Here is a 20,196-nt window from a genome sequence, read left to right as displayed (position 1 = left end):
TTATGGAGTTATGAAGAAGAGATAACCAACTAATATTGTCATATTGATGACTATTTTATGGACTAAAAGGGTCCAAAATAATATTATTCTTAAAATAGCAACATTTCAAGTAAAATGCAGTCATTTAACATTTCAAGTAAAATGCAATCATTTATTTCATTCAATATTATTTGCATGACAAAAATCAACAGAAATGTATTTAGCTGAAATTTTGATAATTAAAGAACTTGATTTTTAGTTAAAGCTAAAGGTAAAAGAAAACTGTAAAACATTGAGTTTCTTGGGGTTGGGACAATAGTGGCCCCTGATTTTCAGCAAAAGCGAGTAACGTAGTCAAACAAACCTGTTCCAAGTCTTCCCGGTCTATTGTCTTGTCTCTCATCACATCATCTTCCAAATATCAAATCATCTTACTCGGTATTCACATCTTCTTCAAACCAAACACTCTCATAAATTTTTATTCTTTTGTTTCTAAAATTGGATTTTTCTAATAACCCAGGTGAGTTTTTGAATACCCTTATCTAAAATTCATGTGATTTTGAATCTGGGTCGTTTTAGTTTTTGCTTCTTTTGATTCATGCTAAAGGAAACTTTACTGGGTTTCTAAAAAAAGTTTTTTTTTTTTTGTATCTATGTAGTTGTTTTTGGCGTGAAAGGGAAAAAATTGTTTCTTTTTTTGTGCCTTTTTGTTTATGATTGATTTGGTTGTTGTAGTATACTGCTGAATTGAGTTGATGATGGTTATTGATTTTGTTTTTTTAGGGTATGCTCTTATGAGGATTTCAATATAGTGCTGTGCTATGCTATGGATTCTATGATTTTTGCTGCGGATTTTATTAGAATCAGTGAAGTATTTAGATAACTTGTTCTTGGCTTTTTTCTGTGTGTTTTTGGATTTTGATGAAGATGGTTTTGAGTAGTGCTTCTGTTACTGTTAATTTCTTTCTGCTGATTAGTTGTTTCATCATGAGCTATGGTACTGAGAGTGACATATTATGCTTGAAAAAAGTGAAAGAAACACTTAAAGACCCAAACAATTACTTGCAATCTTGGAATTTTAACAATAGAACTGAAGGGTTTATTTGCAAGTTCACTGGGGTTGAATGTTGGCATCCTGATGAAAGTAGGGTTTTGAATCTCAAACTTTCGAATATGGGACTTAAGGGAGAGTTTCCTCGCGGCATTAAGAATTGCTCGAGCTTAACAGGATTGGATCTTTCGATGAACAGTCTCTCGAAAAGCATTCCAAATGATATATCTAGCCTTGTTCAATATGTGGTTTCTCTTGATCTGTCTTCGAATGATTTTACGGGGGAGATTCCTGTGTCGCTTAGTAATTGTTCCTATCTTAATAGTCTTAAACTCGACCAAAACCAACTCACCGGTCAAATTCCTCCGCAATTTGCTTCACTGACAAGGATTAAGACGTTTAGTGTTTCGAATAATCTTTTGTCCGGACCAGTTCCGAATTTTAGGGAAGGTATAGTTACAAAAGATGATTATGCAAATAATTCAGCACTCTGCGGCGCTCCGTTGGTTGCTTGCAGCGGGTCTTCGAAGACTAACACTGCGGTTATAGCGGGAGCAGCTGCTGGTGGTGTGACTCTTGCAGCATTAGGAGTGGGGGTTGGAATGCTTTTCTATGTGCGCAGTCTTTCGCGCAGGAAAAAGGAAGAAGATCCTGAAGAAAACAAGTGGGCGAGAATCCTAAAGGGAACCAAAAAAATTAAGGTAGGTTAAATTGATGCATGGCTTGTTTGTTCTTAGATAGATTAAGAATAGCGTTCATAACCATTATGCGTAATTGTTTTGAATTTCTTATCAGGTTTCAATGTTTGAGAAGTCGATTTCAAAAATGAGCTTGAGTGATCTCATGAAGGCTACGAATAACTTCAGCAAAAGCAATGTCATTGGGACTGGAAGATCAGGAACTGTTTACAAAGCTGTCCTCGTTGACGGCACATCACTCATGGTTAAGAGATTGCTGGAATCTCAACACTCGGAGCAAGAGTTTACAGCTGAGATGGCTACACTAGGAACAGTGCGACATCGAAACTTGGTTCCTCTTTTAGGTTTTTGCCTCGCCAAAAAGGAGAGATTTTTGGTCTATAAAAATATGCCAAACGGTACTCTTCACAACCAACTACATCCTGAAACTGGCGAATGCACTATGGAGTGGTCTACACGGCTCAAAATTGCAATCGGAGCAGCCAAAGGATTCGCATGGCTTCATCACAATTGCAATCCGCGGATCATTCACCGAAACATAAGCTCTAAGTGCATCTTGTTGGATGCAAATTTCGAGCCTAAAATATCAGATTTCGGTCTTGCCAGATTAATGAACCCGATCGATACTCATTTGAGTACTTTTGTAAACGGCGAGTTTGGTGATTTAGGCTACGTTGCTCCCGAGTATACAACAACTCTGGTGGCTACACCTAAGGGCGATGTTTACAGCTTTGGAACTGTGCTTCTCGAGCTGGTAACTGGCGAAAGACCTACACATATTTCAAAAGCTCCAGAAACTTTTAAAGGAAATTTGGTAGAATGGATCATGCAGCAATCAGTCAACGCAAGCCTAAAAGACGCAATCGATGAATCACTAATTGGAAAAGGTGTTGATCATGAACTTTTTCAGTTTCTTAAGGTTGCTTGCAACTGTGTTACTTCAACTGCAAAGGAGAGGCCGACGATGTTCGAAGTATATCAGTTTCTAAGAGAGATTGGAAGTAAATATAATTTCGCAACTGAGGATGAGATAATGGTGCTTACAGAAAATGGTGATGCTGGTAAGTTGGAAGAACTTATCGTAGCGCGCGAGGCATAAAACTGAAAAGGTATTTGACATATAATTGTGTATGCAATCAAATTTAAATTTGTAAAATTATCTCTTTCTCTGTGGTTATGAAATAAATGTTATAATGTTAATGTGTTAGTATATATAAATGTTATGGTCTTGACACGGTTGAAACATGATTAATCATGATTGTTCATTTATATATAGGTGACTTTGATATCAACCTTATTTTGTTCAATGTTCTGTTCTCCCTCTATGTTGTTTGTTTGATCGTTATGTTGGTGGGAACTTATGACATTATGTTTGATTTTTGATTTTCACATTATGTTGCTGAAAATCATAGGAGGATCATCATGATATGACTTTCATGTAAGCAATTTTGGAAATTTAGTTTCTAATAGAATTTGTTGAATTTTAGTTCTCATTCTGTAATAACAATAAGAATTTTTTTAGAGATTCATAAACTATGTAGCACATACACCTATGAGAAAAGAGGTTTATGTGTTAATGTCATATTTGGGTGTCTATGCTCTATAATTTATAATTTTTTTTAAAAACTTAGTAATTTTATTTGAAGTTAGCTCAGTTTGTAGTTGTGTAGAGACATTCGAGTGCAAAAATGTGGATTCAAATATGCAACATCCTTCTTGTTCAGCTTCTTACTTTAATGTTTTTTTTCTTATTACTTGCTTTGATTTCTTATTTTAGATTATTACAATTTTCTTCTTATTATTACTTGCTTTGGTTTCTTATTCTAGATTATTATAAGAAACAATTTTTATTTTTTCAATAAACAAACAAATTTTTATATAAAATTATAATTAAAAGTTATAGACTTAATTACAATTTTAGTCCCTCTATTTTATCTTTTTTTTTTTTATTTTGATCCTCTTATTTTAAAAATTACTATTTTAGTCTTTTTTTTTAAAGTTTTTTTGTGCAATTTTTATCCCGTATTTTATTTTTTTTCTTCTGCAAAATCAATCTTTATTTTTGCCTCTTTTTCAGCAAAAACTCAAAAGAAGGTCAAAATTGTGATTTTAAAAATGAGGGAAAAAAACTTTCATACCATAATGATTTCGTTGAAATGAAAATGATGTTATAATGATGGGGTGAGCGAATTAATTGATGTGAAGTACAGCAAGGAAATAGCGAATTTTTCCCCACTTGCCACACCTATGAAAAAGTATTCCCCAAATGCCACACTCTGAAAATTAATTCCCATACTGCCACGGCTTGAAGGGTTGTCGCCATTCAAGATGAAGAAAAGGGTGGGCCCCACCTGCTCCAAAGACCATGTCCCCAATCAAGGTGGAGACATGATGGGCCCTGTCTGCCACAAAGGGTGATGTCCCCCACCTGCTCCAAAGACCATGTCCCCAATCAAGGTGGAGACATGATGGGCCCTGTCTGCCACAAAGGGTGATGTCGCCAATTGGAATGGGAACAAGCCCTTTTTTTATTTTTATTTTTTCGTTTCTAATGTTTTAATTATTTTTGTTATATATTTAATATATTTTTAATATATATTTATGTTATATGAATTCAAAAAATTAGTTAAATGGTATAAAATCATTTTTTTAATTAATTATAATTATAAATTAATTTTTTTAAACATAATTAATACTAGTTATAAATATTTTTAATTAATAAAATTATAAAATTTTTTTTAAAACATAATAATAATACTAATACAACTTAATATGTATAATAAATATAAAAATAGTAGTTTAGAAACAAATATATTTAAACTGAATAATATAATATTAATACAATGATGAAGACAAAATATTAATTTATAAGCAAATATTATTAAACATAATTAATACTAAAAATACAAATACGAAATCATACATTTCATACAAATGAAAAATCATTGTTGGCCGTCTTGTTCTTGTGTTTCTTGTGTTGGAGGTGGTGGAGGAGGAGACCAAATTTGATTTATGAAATCAATATTATTGACGACATAATCACTGATATTAAGATCCAAGTTTAAGTTTGGGGTGGATTGTGTTTGCGGCGGGTCATGGTGGATCACGGTTGGGAAGTAAGAGGTGGTGGGTGGTTGATTGTATGAGGAGGTTGAAGGGTTTTGTTGGATGTAAGGGGAATCCAAGTTTGGATTCGGAATAGGTGTGAATTGCATGGGTGGACGAATATAGGTCTGTTGGTGTTGGGTTTGGTAGTTATAATTTGTTTGAGAGTGGGATGGGGTGTATTGTGTGTAGGAAGAGTATTGTGGGTCAACGTAAGGGCTAGGAGTATGTTGTTGAGAATAATTGGGATTAGGATGTTGTTGTTGGAAGGGTTGGGGTTGAGGTTGTTGTTGGAAGGATTGGTGTTGAAGTTGTTGTTGAAAGAATTGGGGTTGATGTTGTTGAAATGGTTGAGATTGAGGTTGAGGTTGTTGTTGAAATACTTGGGGTTGAGGTTGAGGTTGTTGTTGAAATACTTGGGGTTGAGGTTGTTGTTGTTGAGACCCACTTGGAATTGAACGGGGGTCAGTGAGATAGTGTTCGTACGATGCATATATGAATGGAAGCGACATATACCAATGCATGTACTCTTGTGATGGTATTGTCTCCTCTTCTAATTGAGCTCCCTGTAACGTATATGATGCTCTATCAGTCCAACATTGTTGCTCGTCGCGATAGAGTTCAGTCCATGTTGTTTTGCGGGACTTGTTTGTATGCATCCTGTGATGTTCTTTGAGGCACTCTGGTCGGGTATATTTTGTACATAGCCAAATTGAAGCCTCACTCGATCACTTTGATGCATTTCAACAAGATGGAAACAAATTATATATGTTTTTGCACTCCAAATCAAACTATCTTCAAGTCGTGGGGGCGCAAATCCTAGATACGGCCTCCAAATAAACTGGCAAGTATAATTAATTGAATAAATTAGTTAGTGTAATGAAATAGAGTTAAAACAAAATATATTCTCAAAAGAGTTGATGAATAAAAACCTGATATGGCCGCATGTGATCAATTTGAAACCTGTATCCTTGGAGATAGTGGTGTGGGTTGTTAGTGAATTTCTTGCCTTTAACGCACCATCTAAATAAAATTAAAAAAATATAACAATTATTCAAAAATAATTAAAAAAATTAAATAATGAAATTAAATTATATTTTACCTCGACGCATGAGGAAATGATGGATCGAACGAAGTTTTAGGAGAAATAATAGGCATGCATGTAAATGCCCAAGCTTGAAGAAGTAAAAGACATCCTGATATTTCTTTTACTTTGAATTCACAAGCTTTGCACATCTCCCTGTACAAGTGACACAAAACAGCAGAACCCCAACTATATGTGCCACACTTATTAAAATCAAAGAGGAATTGTGACCATTTTGGATGGACGTGGCTGCCGCTTTTGTCGGGAAATAAAAGTTGACCAATCAAAATCATTATATAAATTTGAGCATATCTCATTTTATGCTCTTCTGTTGAAGCTTCTATTGGTCTAATTGCTTGTGATTGATAAATGTCTTTAAGCCATGTCAATCTTACAGCGGAACCATGTAAAGCATTTTGTGGCGGTATTTCCCCTACGATTGAAGGCCATACATCATCATCAAATTCAGAAGGACCGTTTAATTGTGTACCTTCAATGGGGAGGCCAAGTAACATGCTAACATCCTCCAATGTGATAGTGCATTCACCAGTCGGAAGATGAAAAGTGTGAGTTTTTGGCCTCCATCTTTCTAATAACGCCAAAACTAAACGGTTGTCGATTTGGGTTGAGGGTATATTTGTTACGTGGTATAAACCTGACGAAATTAGATACGGGAGGATTGCAGGATATGGCTCCAACTTTTGATGACTTCTACATCTAAACCCTTGTACATGTTCATCATCTAGCTGTAATAAAAAATAGTAATGTTACATCTAAAATACTAAATTGATAAATATTTACTAATAATATTTAAGCGCTTAAACATAAACTAAAATACTAAAATGAAAAATATTTACGAATAATATTTAAGCGCTTAAACATAAACTAAAATATTAAACTGATAAATATTTACTAATAATATTTAAGCGCTTAAACATAAACTAAAATACTAAAATGAAAAATATTTACGAATAATATTTAAGCGCTTAAACATAAACTAAAATATTAAACTGATAAATATTTACTAATAATATTTAAGCGCTTAAACATAAACTAAAATACTAAAATGAACTTAAACTAAAATACTAATAATATTTAAGAACTTAAACTAAAATACTTACCCTAGCAATATTTTCTCACGTTCCTCTATGTTTTGAACCGAGACAAAGTAAGTTTGACATTTTTTAAGTGTATAGAAATTTAGAGATATAAGAAGTTGGTTGAGTGTGAGAAGTGATAAGAGTTTGTGGTGTATTTATAGGAAAATGTAGGTGGTTGGGATAGTAAATATAGGTGGCTAAAAAATAAATGAAGGTGGGTGAAAAGTAAATGGCACAATAAATAATATAGTTGAATCATAAATTTATATTAAATCGGGTTTTTACACAATGTTATCACTTCATCTGCAGATCTACTAAATCTAACATACAATTCAAATGGCGTTTTGTTAAAACCACTAATAAAATCATAAAACATATTACGCACATCCTCATCGGTCTCTAATTGTGTTATTTCTTCAATTACAACGTCGTCGTCGTTGATGTACATGCGATTAAATGCTATATGACGAATATGCCGATCAATTTCGGTGACCTGGCGTAGTTGATTTTTTAAATGACGAAGTTTCTCTCTTTCCATTAGTCGTATAATTAATGGATAAGATAAACCATTGTTATAATCAGAAATTTGAACAGAAGTATTATACGGAACAATAAACACTGAACAAAGTAGCAGTGCCATTATTTGAGGTGAGGTGTGTTGTTTGCGTACAGAATAGCCTGTTTATATAGGCATGCATGCTTCCCATCACGTCTGCAGCATGTCGCCAATTGGAATGGGGTAAACTACCCCTTGTCGCCATTTGCTTTGGAGAAAAGGGTGATGTCGCCATTTGCTTTGGAGACAACCCCCCCATGTCGCCATTTGCTTTGGAGGCAAGGTGCCATGCGTGTTCCACGTGTACCCCATGCATGCAGCGTGATAAATACTTGCAACACATATTTCTTTGCATGCAAACCATCTTTTATGCAACAAATAACCATATTTCTTACTTACAATATCTATTGCAATGGCATAAACTAAAATACCTTGTATCATTCATTTCAATGGAAATATTGTTACACTTGAGAATATTGGGGTAGTTTTTCAGAATACAACTACCATTCTTGTCAAAGTTCATCGCAAATGTGATTTAGCGCACATGACAAAAAAATTGAAGAAACCATGCAAAAAAATATATCAGATATATTTTATCGATATCCAATAATTGATGGAACACGTGACAGTGTTACATACAATACTGCAAAGATCGAAGATGATGAAGATGTTACTTCAATGCTTAATTGTCACACTAAATTCAGTGGTGGACATCCATTGGAGTTGTATGTTTGTTTTCACGAGGCAGAGGAAGTTTATCCCACGCAATAGTCCCAAACACATCAATATCAACAAAGCCAGTCCTCCCTAAAATGGATGGCTTGCAAAGAAGAAAGAAATCGAGTCTATTTATGGAAACTGGGAGGCCTCATACAACGACCTCCCACAATGGTTGTTAGTCATGCGAGAGCATCTTCTTGGAACCGTAATAGAACTGGAAACACTGCCTGCATATTTAGATGATGGAACACAGATTAGTGGTGCAAGAATATTTCATCGCCTTTTTTGGGCGTTTCAACCTAGTATCAGAGGTTTCGCCTATTATCAACCAATTGTGCAAGTCGATGGCACATGGTTGTATGGAAAATATAGAGGAACGTTGCTAATGGCTGTTGCGCAGGATGGGAACGGTAACATTTTCCCAATCGCCTACGCATTGGTTGAAGGTGAGACAGGAGGGGCTTGGAGTTTTTTTCTAAAAAATTTGCGGCTGCACGTGACCCCTTAATTTGATCTATGTTTGATATCTGATCGACACGAGTCTATAAAGAGTGCATATAACAACCCAGACAATGGCTGGCAAAATCCTCCTTCAGTGCATGTGTATTGCATCAGGCACATCGCACAAAATTTTATGCGAGCGATCAAGGACAAAGACCTCCGCAAGAAAATTGTAAACATGGGTAATTTATTCTATATTTTTTTAGTGTTTTGTTCTTCAACCTTTAAACTCATATTTTTTATACTAATATTTCAACTGGATAGAGAATCTTCCAAGAGAAAAATGGTCGCGAGCTTATGACGGTGGAAGACGATGGGGTCACATGACAACCAACCTTGTGGAGTCATTGAACTCGGTGATGAAGGAAACAAGGAATTTACCTATTACAGCACTGGTAAGGTCAACATACTTCAGGATGGGCACATTGTTTGGGAGGCGTGGTCATAATTGGACAAAAATGTTGTCATCAAAGAAGGATTTCACGGATAATTGCAAGAAAGAGATGCAAAAAGAAGTAGAAAAATCTCACAGTTATAATGTCCTGAGTTTTGATCGTGAGAGAAACTATTTCGTTGTCCAAGAGACAGTTAATAATAACGAGTGTCGGCCACTTACTTATTATAACGTCGACCTCCAAAAACAAACATGTGACTGTGGGAAATTTCAAACTTTTCATGTGCCCTGCTCGCATGCCATTGCAGCTTGTTCTCATGTCCGACTCAATTATCAGATGTTTATCCCTCCTGTATTTAGAGTTCGAAACATCTTCAAGGTATACGAACAAAGCTTCATTGGTGTTCCCAAAGAACATCAATGGACTCCTTATCAAGGTGATATTCTTTTACACAATGAAAGAATGCGACGAAACAAAAAAGATCGCCCAAACAACACTCACATTAGGACTGAAATGGACACCGTTGAGAAAGTAAAAAGACGATGTGGAATCTGTCAAGGATTACATATGCGGAAAAAATGTCCGCATCGGCCAAATACATCGGGCCCTTCTAACTAGTTAAACATTCTTGGATACTTTAGAGATGTTGTTGTATTATTTAGTATTAATTATAATTAATAATCTTTGTTTTTAATTTAATATTTTGTATTACAGTTTATTTCGTATTAAATAATATTTAGTATTAATTATGTTTAAAAAAATTAATTTATAATTATAATTAATTAAAAAAATGATTTTATATCATTTAACTAATTTTTTGAATTCATATAACATAAATATATATTAAAAATATATTAAATATATAACAAAAATAATTAAAACATTAAAAACGAAAAAAAATAAAAAAAAGGGTTTGTCCCCATTCCATTGGCGACATCACCCTTTGTGGCAGACAGGGCCCACCATGTCTCCACCTTGATTGGCGACATGGTCTTTGGAGCAGGTGGGACCCACCCTTTTCTCCATCTTGAATGGCGATAACCCTTCAAGCCGTGGCAGTCTGGGAATTAAATTTCAAAGTGTGGCATTTGGGGAATACTTTTTCACAGGTGTGACAAGTGGGGAAAAAATTCGGAAATAGCACTATCATCAAGTAGGAGAAAATTTATTGATTTATGGATAATGGTACTAATAGAACAAAAATTACAAAGAAAGATTCACAAATGTCGATGATAGTTACAACTGTAAACAACGCTAAATTAATTGTCTGTGTTTTATTGTTTTTGTTCATACAAAAGAGATTTCATAGGTCTAAACAAAACAAAACATAACATGTTTTTTCAATTAGAAACTACATTTGTTCAAAGTGAACTAACTGGTTTATAAAGTTTGTATTTTTTTTAATTCTTTGGTAGATATTGGTACTAAATTTTAATATATTTTAAAATAAAAAAAATGATATTGAATTGTACTGTTTGTGATTTCCAATATTTTACTGTGACTTCCAATTATTTTACTCAATTTTATTTTTCATAAATAATTTAATTTAATCTCTTTTTATAGGTTACACTCACAGTTGGATTCAAATTCATGTGATAAATATCAAACCTAATATCTGTATTCCTAAATACGCTAACTAAACGCAAGAACTCTTGTCGGTAGAAACTTAATCAGTAATGCTATTTTCAATCTCATTGACTTTAATATAATTGTTCATTTAATCTTTTAGTTACTAATAACATATTATCAAAGAAATAAAATGAAATTGATTTCTTTTATGTTAGTTTATTTTTTCCTTCTTAGTGTTGGAAATTCCTAAGAAATTTTTTTTATCTACCTCCCTATAGGGTGACCTCCAGCGAAAATCCTAAGATGCCCTGCTTCGGAGATGTATCTCCGAAGTATTTCTTTTTTTAGATTTTTCCAGACTTCGGAGATGTATCTCCGAAAAATACAAAAATTGAGATTTTGATTAATTCGGAGATGCATCTCCAAAAAAACTAAAACAATTAAAAAATCCCAAAAATTAAAAATTTTGGGATATTAATTAATTCACATATCATAAATTTGATATAATTTATGAGTAATGAATAATAATAATTATATATTTTGATATAATTTATGAGTTATGAATAATAATTATTATATATTTCTATTCTGATTTATATTTTAAAATTTAAAATAATTGTAATTAAAAAAATTAAAATAATTTGAATTACAAAAAATTAAAATAATTCCAATTATTAAAATGTAGTTATAAATAATTTCAATTCATGTTTCTACGGTTGATAATAATATTGAAAGAGATCAAGTAAGACTAATGATAATAATAATAATAATAATAATAAAATTATTTTTCGTAATGAATTATGATAAAAAAATTATTTTTCATAATTAAAAATGAATTATAATTTTTACATTTAGTTTAAAAAAATTTTAAAAAAATTGTCTTAATTTTATTTAATAAATAAATTTTATATTTAATTCCATATAATTCAAAATTTACTTATGAAATTAAAATGTTTTTAATTTATATAAGTTAGTAAAATAATTTTTAACTTTAAAATTGTTTAGGAAATTTTGATTCACCTTGATTTTATTGATTCACCTTGATTTTATACCTATTAATTCTATTGATTCACCTTGATTTTAATTTGGTTTTGGAATATTTCATAAGTATGTATGCGATTAAATAGAACAAAACATACCTAACGATAACGCCTCATCAACAAAAAAGACAACATATGTATCGGTGAACACTTTTAAACAAACCTTTTCTTCCTCCATCTTTAACCATATTAAAACATCAACACCATAAAAAAATTAAAAAACAGAAATAAAATAAGAGGCAAGAGAAAAGAGATGTGAGATAAGAGATTGTTTGAGGAAGGAAAAGAAATGTGAGAAAAGATTGTTGATATAATGGGAGAAAGAATAGAAAAATGAGAAAAAGAGTGGTTAGAATGCATTAAATGAGGCAAAAGAAATCAAAGTAGTTAGAATGCATTAAATGAGTATTAAATATTTGTATTGGTAGAAGGAAATATAAGTATGTGTTGAATAAACAAAATGGAAAAGCTGGTTGCTAAGGTTGTACAAGTGGATGGGCTAATTGGCTAGAAGGGCAACATTGAAATTTCAAGAACATTAAATTTTCTTAGAATTTTTTTTTACCCACCTCCCTATGGGGGTCACCCCAGCGAAATTCTCCATTTGCCTCTACTTCGGAGATGCATCTCCGAAGTAATTTTTTTTTTTTAGATTTTTTTAGACTTCGGAAATGCATTTCCGAGAACACCAAAAAATTGGTGTTTTCGGAGATGCATTTCCGAAATCCATGAAAATTCAAAAAAATATGTTTTTTACAATCAGGTAATATTTTGGAAGTTCATTTCCGAAAATAAATCTGCATATACAATTTTCCCTCCACCATTTCATCATTTTTCTCCAAAACTCCTCCAAACCCTCTCCAAAACTCAATCAATCTCAATCCATTTTTCGTCTCAAAATCAAGTTTCAAACCGTTGATCACGTTAAAGGGAGCATAAAAAACTACAATTTGAGGTAAACATCTCTCATTTTATCCCCTATTTCACTACATTGATTGAAGAAATTTGTGCTGAAAACTGCGATGGTTCGGAAGTACATTTCCGAAATAAGTTACCTAACAAATTTCGGAAATGTACTTCCGAAATAAGCCCTAGCAGTAAAAAAAACAGTTTTGGTCAATTTTGCTAATTTTTGCATATGTTAGGTATGGTGCATCCAAACATTATTGTCGAAGATGACGTAGTAGTTCCGGAAGTTGTCATTGTTAATAACGATCCGGTTATCGACATTAAATCTATGATCGATGCGGTTGATATACGACGACAATTTACAAATGATCGGAGCTTCGGTAGTCGTGAACAATTGTTTGATTGGGTTCGTAACGAAGTTAGTAAACTTGGATTTGAAATTGTTATTTTAAAGTCCAACAATGGAAATAGTAGACGGAAAGCTTTTGTCGTTTTGAATTGCGAGTGGGTGGGAGTTATGTACAAACAAACCGGGTGTTAAAACACGAAGACACGAGATCGAGAAAGTGTGGGTGTTCGTTTAAGTTGCGCGTGACTCGGAGGGTTGATGATTTGTGACGTTTAAGCGTCATTTGTGGAATTCATAATCATGCCTTGGATGCCAAGTTACACGGGCATCCAATGGCGTGTCGTTTGTCCCGCGAAGAGAAGAATGTGATTTCGGATTTAACGATAGTCAAAGTGGCGCCTTGCAACATACTTGCCGATTTGAAGCGGAAAAACGGACAGCGTTTCAAATATCAAGCAAGTTTACAATGAACGACACAATCTTAAAGTCTTGAAAATGGACCCTCGGTCGGAAATGCAACAACTTTTGAAACAATTAGGCGTAACCAATATGTGTCAAGCTTCCGAACGTCCGAGGACAAAGTTACGGTGTATGACATTATTTGGACTCATCCCGAAAGCATCAAATTTTTCAACACATTTCCAACCGTTCTTGTGATGGATTCGACGTACAAGACTAACAAGTATAGGCTTCCTCTTCTAGAGATTGTCGGTGTGACCTCGACGGACAAGACATATTCGATCGGGTTTGCTTTTTTGGAGTGTGAAAAAGAAGATAACTTTACATGGGCTTTGGGAATATGCAAGTCTTTGTTGGTTGATCAAAAGGTTATGCCAAATGTCATTGTTACCGACCGGGACAATGCTTTGATGAATGCGGTTGATACCGTCTTCCCGACATCGACCGCATTACTTTGCCAGTATCACATAACTTGCAACTTGAGAAGTAAGCTCAAACCCGCGGTTGGGACAAAAGATAGGCCGGATGAAAACGGTAAAGTTATCAAAGCCGGTGTTGTGGTGGATAGGATTATGGCCGCATGGAGGAAGATTTTAGATGCACACTTCGAAGAGGTGTATACCGAGAAATTGGTACACTTTAGGACTTTGTGCGTTTTCATTAAGACTTTTTGTCATTATGTCGAATCCACCATCCTTGACAAAGTAAAGGAAAAAGTTGTTTGTGCTTGGACGGATCGAGTAAGACATCTTGGTTGCACCACGACTAACCGAGTTGAAACCGCACATGCGGTCTTGAAGAGGTGGTTGGATGATAGCAATGGAGATTTGTGTCGGGGATGGGACACCGTGAACCAAATGCTCCAAAATCAACACAATGAAATTCAAACATCGTTCGATCGGAGCAAGACGGTTATGAAACATCGATTTAAGGGCCAAATTCTATTCTCCCAATTGATTTACAACATATCCCGTTCGGGTTTGAATTTTATGTTTCATGAAGCGAAGCGGACGGAGACAACGGGTCCGGATAGTTCTAAATGTGGGTGCACCATTAGAAAGACATACGACCTTCCATGTGCTTGTATACTTTTAAAAAAAATAAAGTTGAATTCACCGATACGCATGAATGAGGTAATCGACCATTGGAAGAAGCTTCGTTTTGATGATTTTGACCCGCCGAAAGAAAATGATTCCAAAATCACCATCTCCGACGAGTTAGAAGTGATAATGGATAAGTTTGCTAAAGCGGATGACACAATGAAAATGCACATAAAAGAACAATTACGAAAAATTGCATTTCCGGAGACCACCGATTTGAAACTGCCATCTCAACCGGTTAAAACGAAAGGTGCACCGAAAAAGCCGAAAAATACCCAAGAAGACACATCAACCAAACAATCTCCTTCCTACTTTGAACATGTTGATGCATTGTTCCCGGATTCACCGACACCAAAGTCCAAGTGTAGTGGTAACAAAGGAGCCCGTATTTCGAAACCGCCTCGCACACTGCCGATCAAAAAATACCCATTAACTACATTGGTGAGATGCCACTTTTTATGCACAAATATATCGATAACATAGTTGATGTTGGAGGCGACGGCAATTGTGGATATCGGGCCGTTGCGGGTTTGCTCGATAAAGGGGAAGAAAATCACACTTTAATTCGACGGGAACTTCTTTCGGAGTTGACTTCGCATCGGGACATCTACGCCCGACTATATGAAAATCAAGAAAACTTTAAGAAAATTCATGATTCACTTGTTCCATCACTTACCGGTATCGCTCCGGTTTCGAAGTGGATGTCATTCCCCGATATGGGCCATCTAATAGCAAGTACATATGATAGGGTGTGTGTCGATTTGACGAGATTTGGACTATGTGAGACATTCTTTCCACTTCATATTCGACCGCCATTGGACGCGTCGAGCCGCATCATATGCATCGGATATCTAAGATCGCGGCACTTCGTGCAAGTTTTTTGAAACCGGGGTGTCCAATACCAGCTACTTCTTGTCAATGGACGGCACATCATTCAAATGAGGCGGAGACTTGGCCGGATCCTTTCATTTCAAGAATGGCGGAGTTTGAAGAAATGATGAGCCAAGAGCGTGAGCAAAATAGAGAGCGGTCGAAAAACATACCTATTTTAGATTTAGGCGCCACCGATTGGTTCGGCAAATTTTAATTTTTACCGGGCCGTTTTTTGTTTGTAATGACCGGTGCGTGTCTTTTTTGTATGTATTGTCGTTTACCATGTAAAAACGGACCGATTCAATACATATATAATATAAGTATATTTTATGTTGTCATTGCCTATTTTATGCCTATTTTGTATGCTTTTGGTATTGTTAACACAAAACAGAATGCAATGCACAAAATGTAAAATTCGCCTCTGTTTCTGCATAATTCGAAAATGAACTTCCGAAATATGCATATTTTCAGACCAATTTCGGAAGTTCATTTCTGAAACTTTCACTGAATGCAGGATAAAGTTTGTTGGGCCATTATTACTCCAATAAGTCTATAAATACAACACACTCTTCTTCATCCTCTTCACACCACAAAACGCAAATGACATAAACCTACCCCCACCTAGCATTCGTCTACTTCACCAGTGTCTACCCGATGTCGTTCCAATTCCGCTTCTCGCGCGACACGCCGTTTGCGGACTTGATAACGTCGCTCAACACGCTATTGCAATATCCGAAAAATCGAAAGGTTGTCAAGCTCGAGTACCGCTCGCCATCGCTTAACGACGACGGAAACGTTGAGTTCACACCTTTTGAAATCAAGAACGACGAAAATTTAACGGTTTTGTGGACAACTTTCGACCGATTTTCTTCGAAGGGTGCGATCAAGTTGGATGCGAAACTTCAAAGTCGGGGGCCGACGTTATCAAAATGTTGACTCATCCTCACCTACCCGTGCTTAACAATATGTAACTTTAATCTTATGTAACGTGATCGATATAATCTTCATCCGTTAAATAAATCGAATCGTTGTTGTTTGTTATTTTTCTTCTGTCCAGACCTTATTTCGGAAGAACATTTCCGAATTCTTCCAAGAGGGGGTGAATTTGGAGATGCACTTCCGAATTCCCCTATTTTCTGAAGAAAAAAAACATTATTTCGGATGTACATTTCCGAAATCAGTTTTTTTCATAAAAAAAAACACGTTTTCGGAAATACATTTCCAAAACCACCTTTTTTTCAAAAAAAACACGTTTTCGGAAATACATTTCCGAATTCCGAAACAAAGGGTATTTTGAAGATTTCACCAGGAATGACCAAGAAAGTAAAGAGGTGGATAAAGAAAATTCCTTTTCTCATATGATAGATATAGGAACTTATTGAGCTTGCTCTCTCTCTCTCTATCTCACTCTAAAATCACTCAATACCCTCTAGGAAAAATAAACATTTCCCAATACAATCTCATCTCACAAATATAGGGTGTGCTAGTAGTGTGAAATGTGTGTAGTTAAATCAAAAGTTACAGGATCAATGAGAGGACTAAAAGGCACCAAGAAAAAACGAAGCATGTGTAATAATTAAATTGACAGCAGAAAATTTTGATTTTCCTTTAAATAGGTAATTTTGATGTGCGCTTAAATAGATTCATTAGTTAAAATAGGTGATGGATTTCGTGGCCACTTGTGAACATTTGTTAGAACATGAGCCATGTTTGACACTTAAAATCAATCATATAATTGGCTCAAATTCCCATTAAATCACAAAGATTAAAAAGGCAACGAAGTTGCAAAAAGTTTTCTTTAGTTGGAGATAAAGTTAGAAGTAAAATTAAAGGTTCTAAAGAGCATCATAATCCAATAATTAAACCTCAACATACCCACTTAGTCTGAAATTCAAACTAACCCCCTCGATCCCCATATAGCAAGAACTTCAATCTTAGATATTAAGCTGAAAAAAATTGCACTTTATGAACAGCAAAAAAATTAGGAAAGAAATTGCATTATAATGCATTCGATTAAGCAAACTCAAAGTTAAAAAACACAAGATAATTGCAACAAATGAAAACAAAAATAAGCTTCCACTTAAGTAAAATTTAATAAGAATGTTTCAGCTTTCAACAACCAATGTCTTAATATTAGTTCAGAACCAATATTCGCAACTGCAACCCTAAAGAAGCAATGCAATGCAAAAGGAACAAAATAGCACTGCAAACTAATCAAGTCTGCTTTTATTTTTGCCAAGATAAGTGGTTTGCACCACACAATAAAATGTGCGAAAATTAAACCTCCATGTTTGAAAATCATACGGAAATTCTATTCTGATGCAGTGGCCTGCTTCAGATAGGAAATAAGATCAGCACGATCCTGGGGCTTCTTGAGACCAGGAAACACCATCTTTGTCCCCGGGATGTACTGCACAAGAACAAAACAAGTAAATCAGTGACATACTAGGTCGAACAACACTTTCAAAAAAAATTCTAAATCCTGAAATGATACGGTACAAAGAAGCATCAAATGAATATTAATAACCACTTGACATAGACAATTATAAGTCATCTAAAAAAAGCACTGAAATAACAATCAAAATGATGTACCTTCTTGGGGTTAAGCAAGTAATCATACAGTGTTTTCTCATCCCAGTTCACAGCCTTGTTCTTGTTAGCCGCGGAATAGGAATATCCAGGAGTTGTCCCAGATTGTCTTCCAAACAAACCATTCAGATTGGGTCCTATGGTTGACAACAAATAAAGCAAACGATTTTGTCGTTAGAATTTTATTGCATTATACATTATTCAGGGAGGGGCACAGGAAACTGCTTAGATTGTGATCACATATTAGCTGCAGCATAATGAATAAGGTCCTCTAAAGAAATTGCGTGCGAAACAGAAAAAATCAAACAAAGCATAAATGATAAACTCTTATGGTGTAAGGATCGAGTCTAATTCATTCCTACAAAACTGCCTTGTAAGTATTGCCTCCACTTATAATCACAATACATGTTATATATCTAAACAATGTAAAGATTAAATCAACCCCTTCAAACCCAACACAATGAAGGTGTTGGAGGCTGCAATAAAGACAAGCCAAAAGCCGCAATTAAGGCGACTAAACAGAATTACTCCCAGTCATTTGAACTACATATTCAAAACATACCAAGTGTACAAATACGTTGATAAAGTATATGAACAAAAATAAATCACTATTTTACCCTCAAAAATTGATTCTAGATGCTAAAATTTGGAGCACGTGGCTTTTACAATTGATTGCAGCCTCTAATTTATTCCTCAGCTCACTTTTGTTAAAATATATCCAATCATAAAGTACTATAGAATCAACTGGTTTTCATAGAATCGAATCAATTCAATAAAATCAAATTTTATAACAACGGGATCCAAACACGCATTTGATAATTTTTCTACAAACAAATATACATAAAATTAGAGAAAAATACACTTTAGCATGATCTGCAACAACAAGCATAAACAACAACAGAAAAACTTGATAGTGTTTAGAGAAGTAACGCATATGAAATAAAAGTAACAAAAAAAAAAGAAAAATCAAGACAGAATGTTCAGATCTGAGAGTTAGTTTACGACGAAAAGAAGAAAATTAGTAAACCTTGTTTGTGGCCGGCGCCTTTGTCGACGGTGTGGCACTGAGCGCACTTAGTTCTGAAGATCTTGTCGCCGGCGGTGGGGTTTCCGGGAGGAGCTTCATCGAAGGAGGCCATTGGAGAAGGTTCGAGAAGCAAGCGGCGTGTGGCGAAAGAATAGAATTGAGAATATGCTGGTATGTGGACTTTGGAGGACCCGAGAAACTTATTGAAAACCAACACCGCCTTTCTAGACCACCCAAATCACTTTTTCATTATTTATTTATTATTATATTCTATTTTATTTATTAAAAGTCTATTTTTTAAAGATTAATGTTGAAATAACAGCTATTTTAATATCAATAATTAAAGTTATTTTTGGTAATATTTTCAAATATATAGAAACTATTTTGGGTTTGATTTCGCAATCAATTAAATATGTCAAAATATATTATAATTTTTTTTAGTTATACTCTCTCCATTCAGTTTTAAGTGTATGATTGAAGTTATTTAAAAAGAGAAAATAAATGAAAATATAATAAAAAAAAAATTAATTTTAACAACCCACTATTTTAATTGAAGAGTTTTATGACATTTAAAAAAGAACGGAGGATTATTATTTTAGAGGAGGATTGAAATTTTTTTATTGTTTTGTATTTAATTAAAATTATAGAAAAATATTTTGTATCTTTTTTTGGGCTATTTATTGTTGATGATATTTTTTATCATTTTTTAATATTTATTTTTTTATTATTTGGAGAATTTATTCTTGTGTATTATTTCACTAAAAATCATTTTGTAAAATAATAATTAAAATACATTGAATTTAAATATTAAAATTATATTTTTAATAATCTCAAATACACCAAATAAATTTTCAATAATCAGAATAAATTTAGTTAATTTATCAATATATATTTTGTTGTTAATACTAATTTTTTAAAGTATTAACAAAATAAGAAATATTTGCATGAAAACAAATCTAAATCCATATATTTAGAAACATCCAATAAAAAGAGAGAAAAATTTATATTTTTTCAAAAATTTAATTTTTTATTTAAATTTATGAAGTAATTGTGACAAAATAGGAGAGAGAAAAAACTATTCTTATTTTTTAA

General features: G+C 33.9%; 2 protein-coding genes across 3 annotated transcripts; one reads left to right on the top strand and one right to left on the bottom strand.

Annotated features, from left to right (window-relative positions):
• The first annotated feature begins 259 nt into the window (after positions 1–259).
• LOC131609732 (probably inactive leucine-rich repeat receptor-like protein kinase At5g48380) lies at positions 260–3,020 on the top strand. Of its 2 annotated transcripts, none has more exons than XM_058881524.1 (3): positions 260–417; positions 763–1,731; positions 1,826–3,020. In XM_058881524.1, exons 2-3 carry the CDS (start codon positions 901–903, stop codon positions 2,825–2,827), a joined length of 1,833 nt encoding a protein of 610 aa, XP_058737507.1. In that variant the 5' UTR covers positions 260–417; positions 763–900; the 3' UTR covers positions 2,828–3,020. The 2 variants fall into 2 exon arrangements, with proteins under 2 accessions (XP_058737507.1, XP_058737506.1); XM_058881523.1 differs by having other exon boundaries at positions 264–499.
• A 14,449-nt stretch (positions 3,021–17,469) lies between these two features.
• On the bottom strand, positions 17,470–19,293 carry LOC131612189 (cytochrome c-2-like). The gene is made up of 3 exons (XM_058883994.1): positions 19,105–19,293; positions 18,081–18,214; positions 17,470–17,898 (listed from the first exon to the last, which is right to left on the bottom strand). The coding sequence occupies exons 1-3, from the start codon at positions 19,214–19,216 to the stop codon at positions 17,800–17,802; spliced, it is 345 nt and encodes a 114-aa protein (XP_058739977.1). The 5' UTR covers positions 19,217–19,293; the 3' UTR covers positions 17,470–17,799.
• Positions 19,294–20,196: the final 903 nt, after the last annotated feature.

This window comes from Vicia villosa, linkage group LG6 (assembly GCF_029867415.1).
Source record: "Vicia villosa cultivar HV-30 ecotype Madison, WI linkage group LG6, Vvil1.0, whole genome shotgun sequence".
NCBI classification, from domain to species: domain Eukaryota; kingdom Viridiplantae; phylum Streptophyta; class Magnoliopsida; order Fabales; family Fabaceae; genus Vicia; species Vicia villosa.
Note: the sequence above shows the minus strand (reverse complement) of the source record. Positions and strands in the feature narration are given on the sequence as shown.

Excerpts from the sequence above, each read along its gene's own strand:
- LOC131612189 (XM_058883994.1), bottom strand. The coding sequence starts at position 19,216 with ATGGCCTCCTTCGATGAAGCTCCTCCCGGAAACCCCACCGCCGGCGAC. Across the intron at positions 18,215-19,104 it reads AGGCGCCGGCCACAAACAAG|GACCCAATCTGAATGGTTTG; the intron begins GTTTACTAATTT and ends TGTCAACCATAG. Across the intron at positions 17,899-18,080 it reads ACTTGCTTAACCCCAAGAAG|TACATCCCGGGGACAAAGAT; the intron begins GTACATCATTTT and ends GTTCTTGTGCAG.
- LOC131609732 (XM_058881524.1), top strand. The coding sequence starts at position 901 with ATGAAGATGGTTTTGAGTAGTGCTTCTGTTACTGTTAATTTCTTTCTG. Across the intron at positions 1,732-1,825 it reads AGGGAACCAAAAAAATTAAG|GTTTCAATGTTTGAGAAGTC; the intron begins GTAGGTTAAATT and ends ATTTCTTATCAG.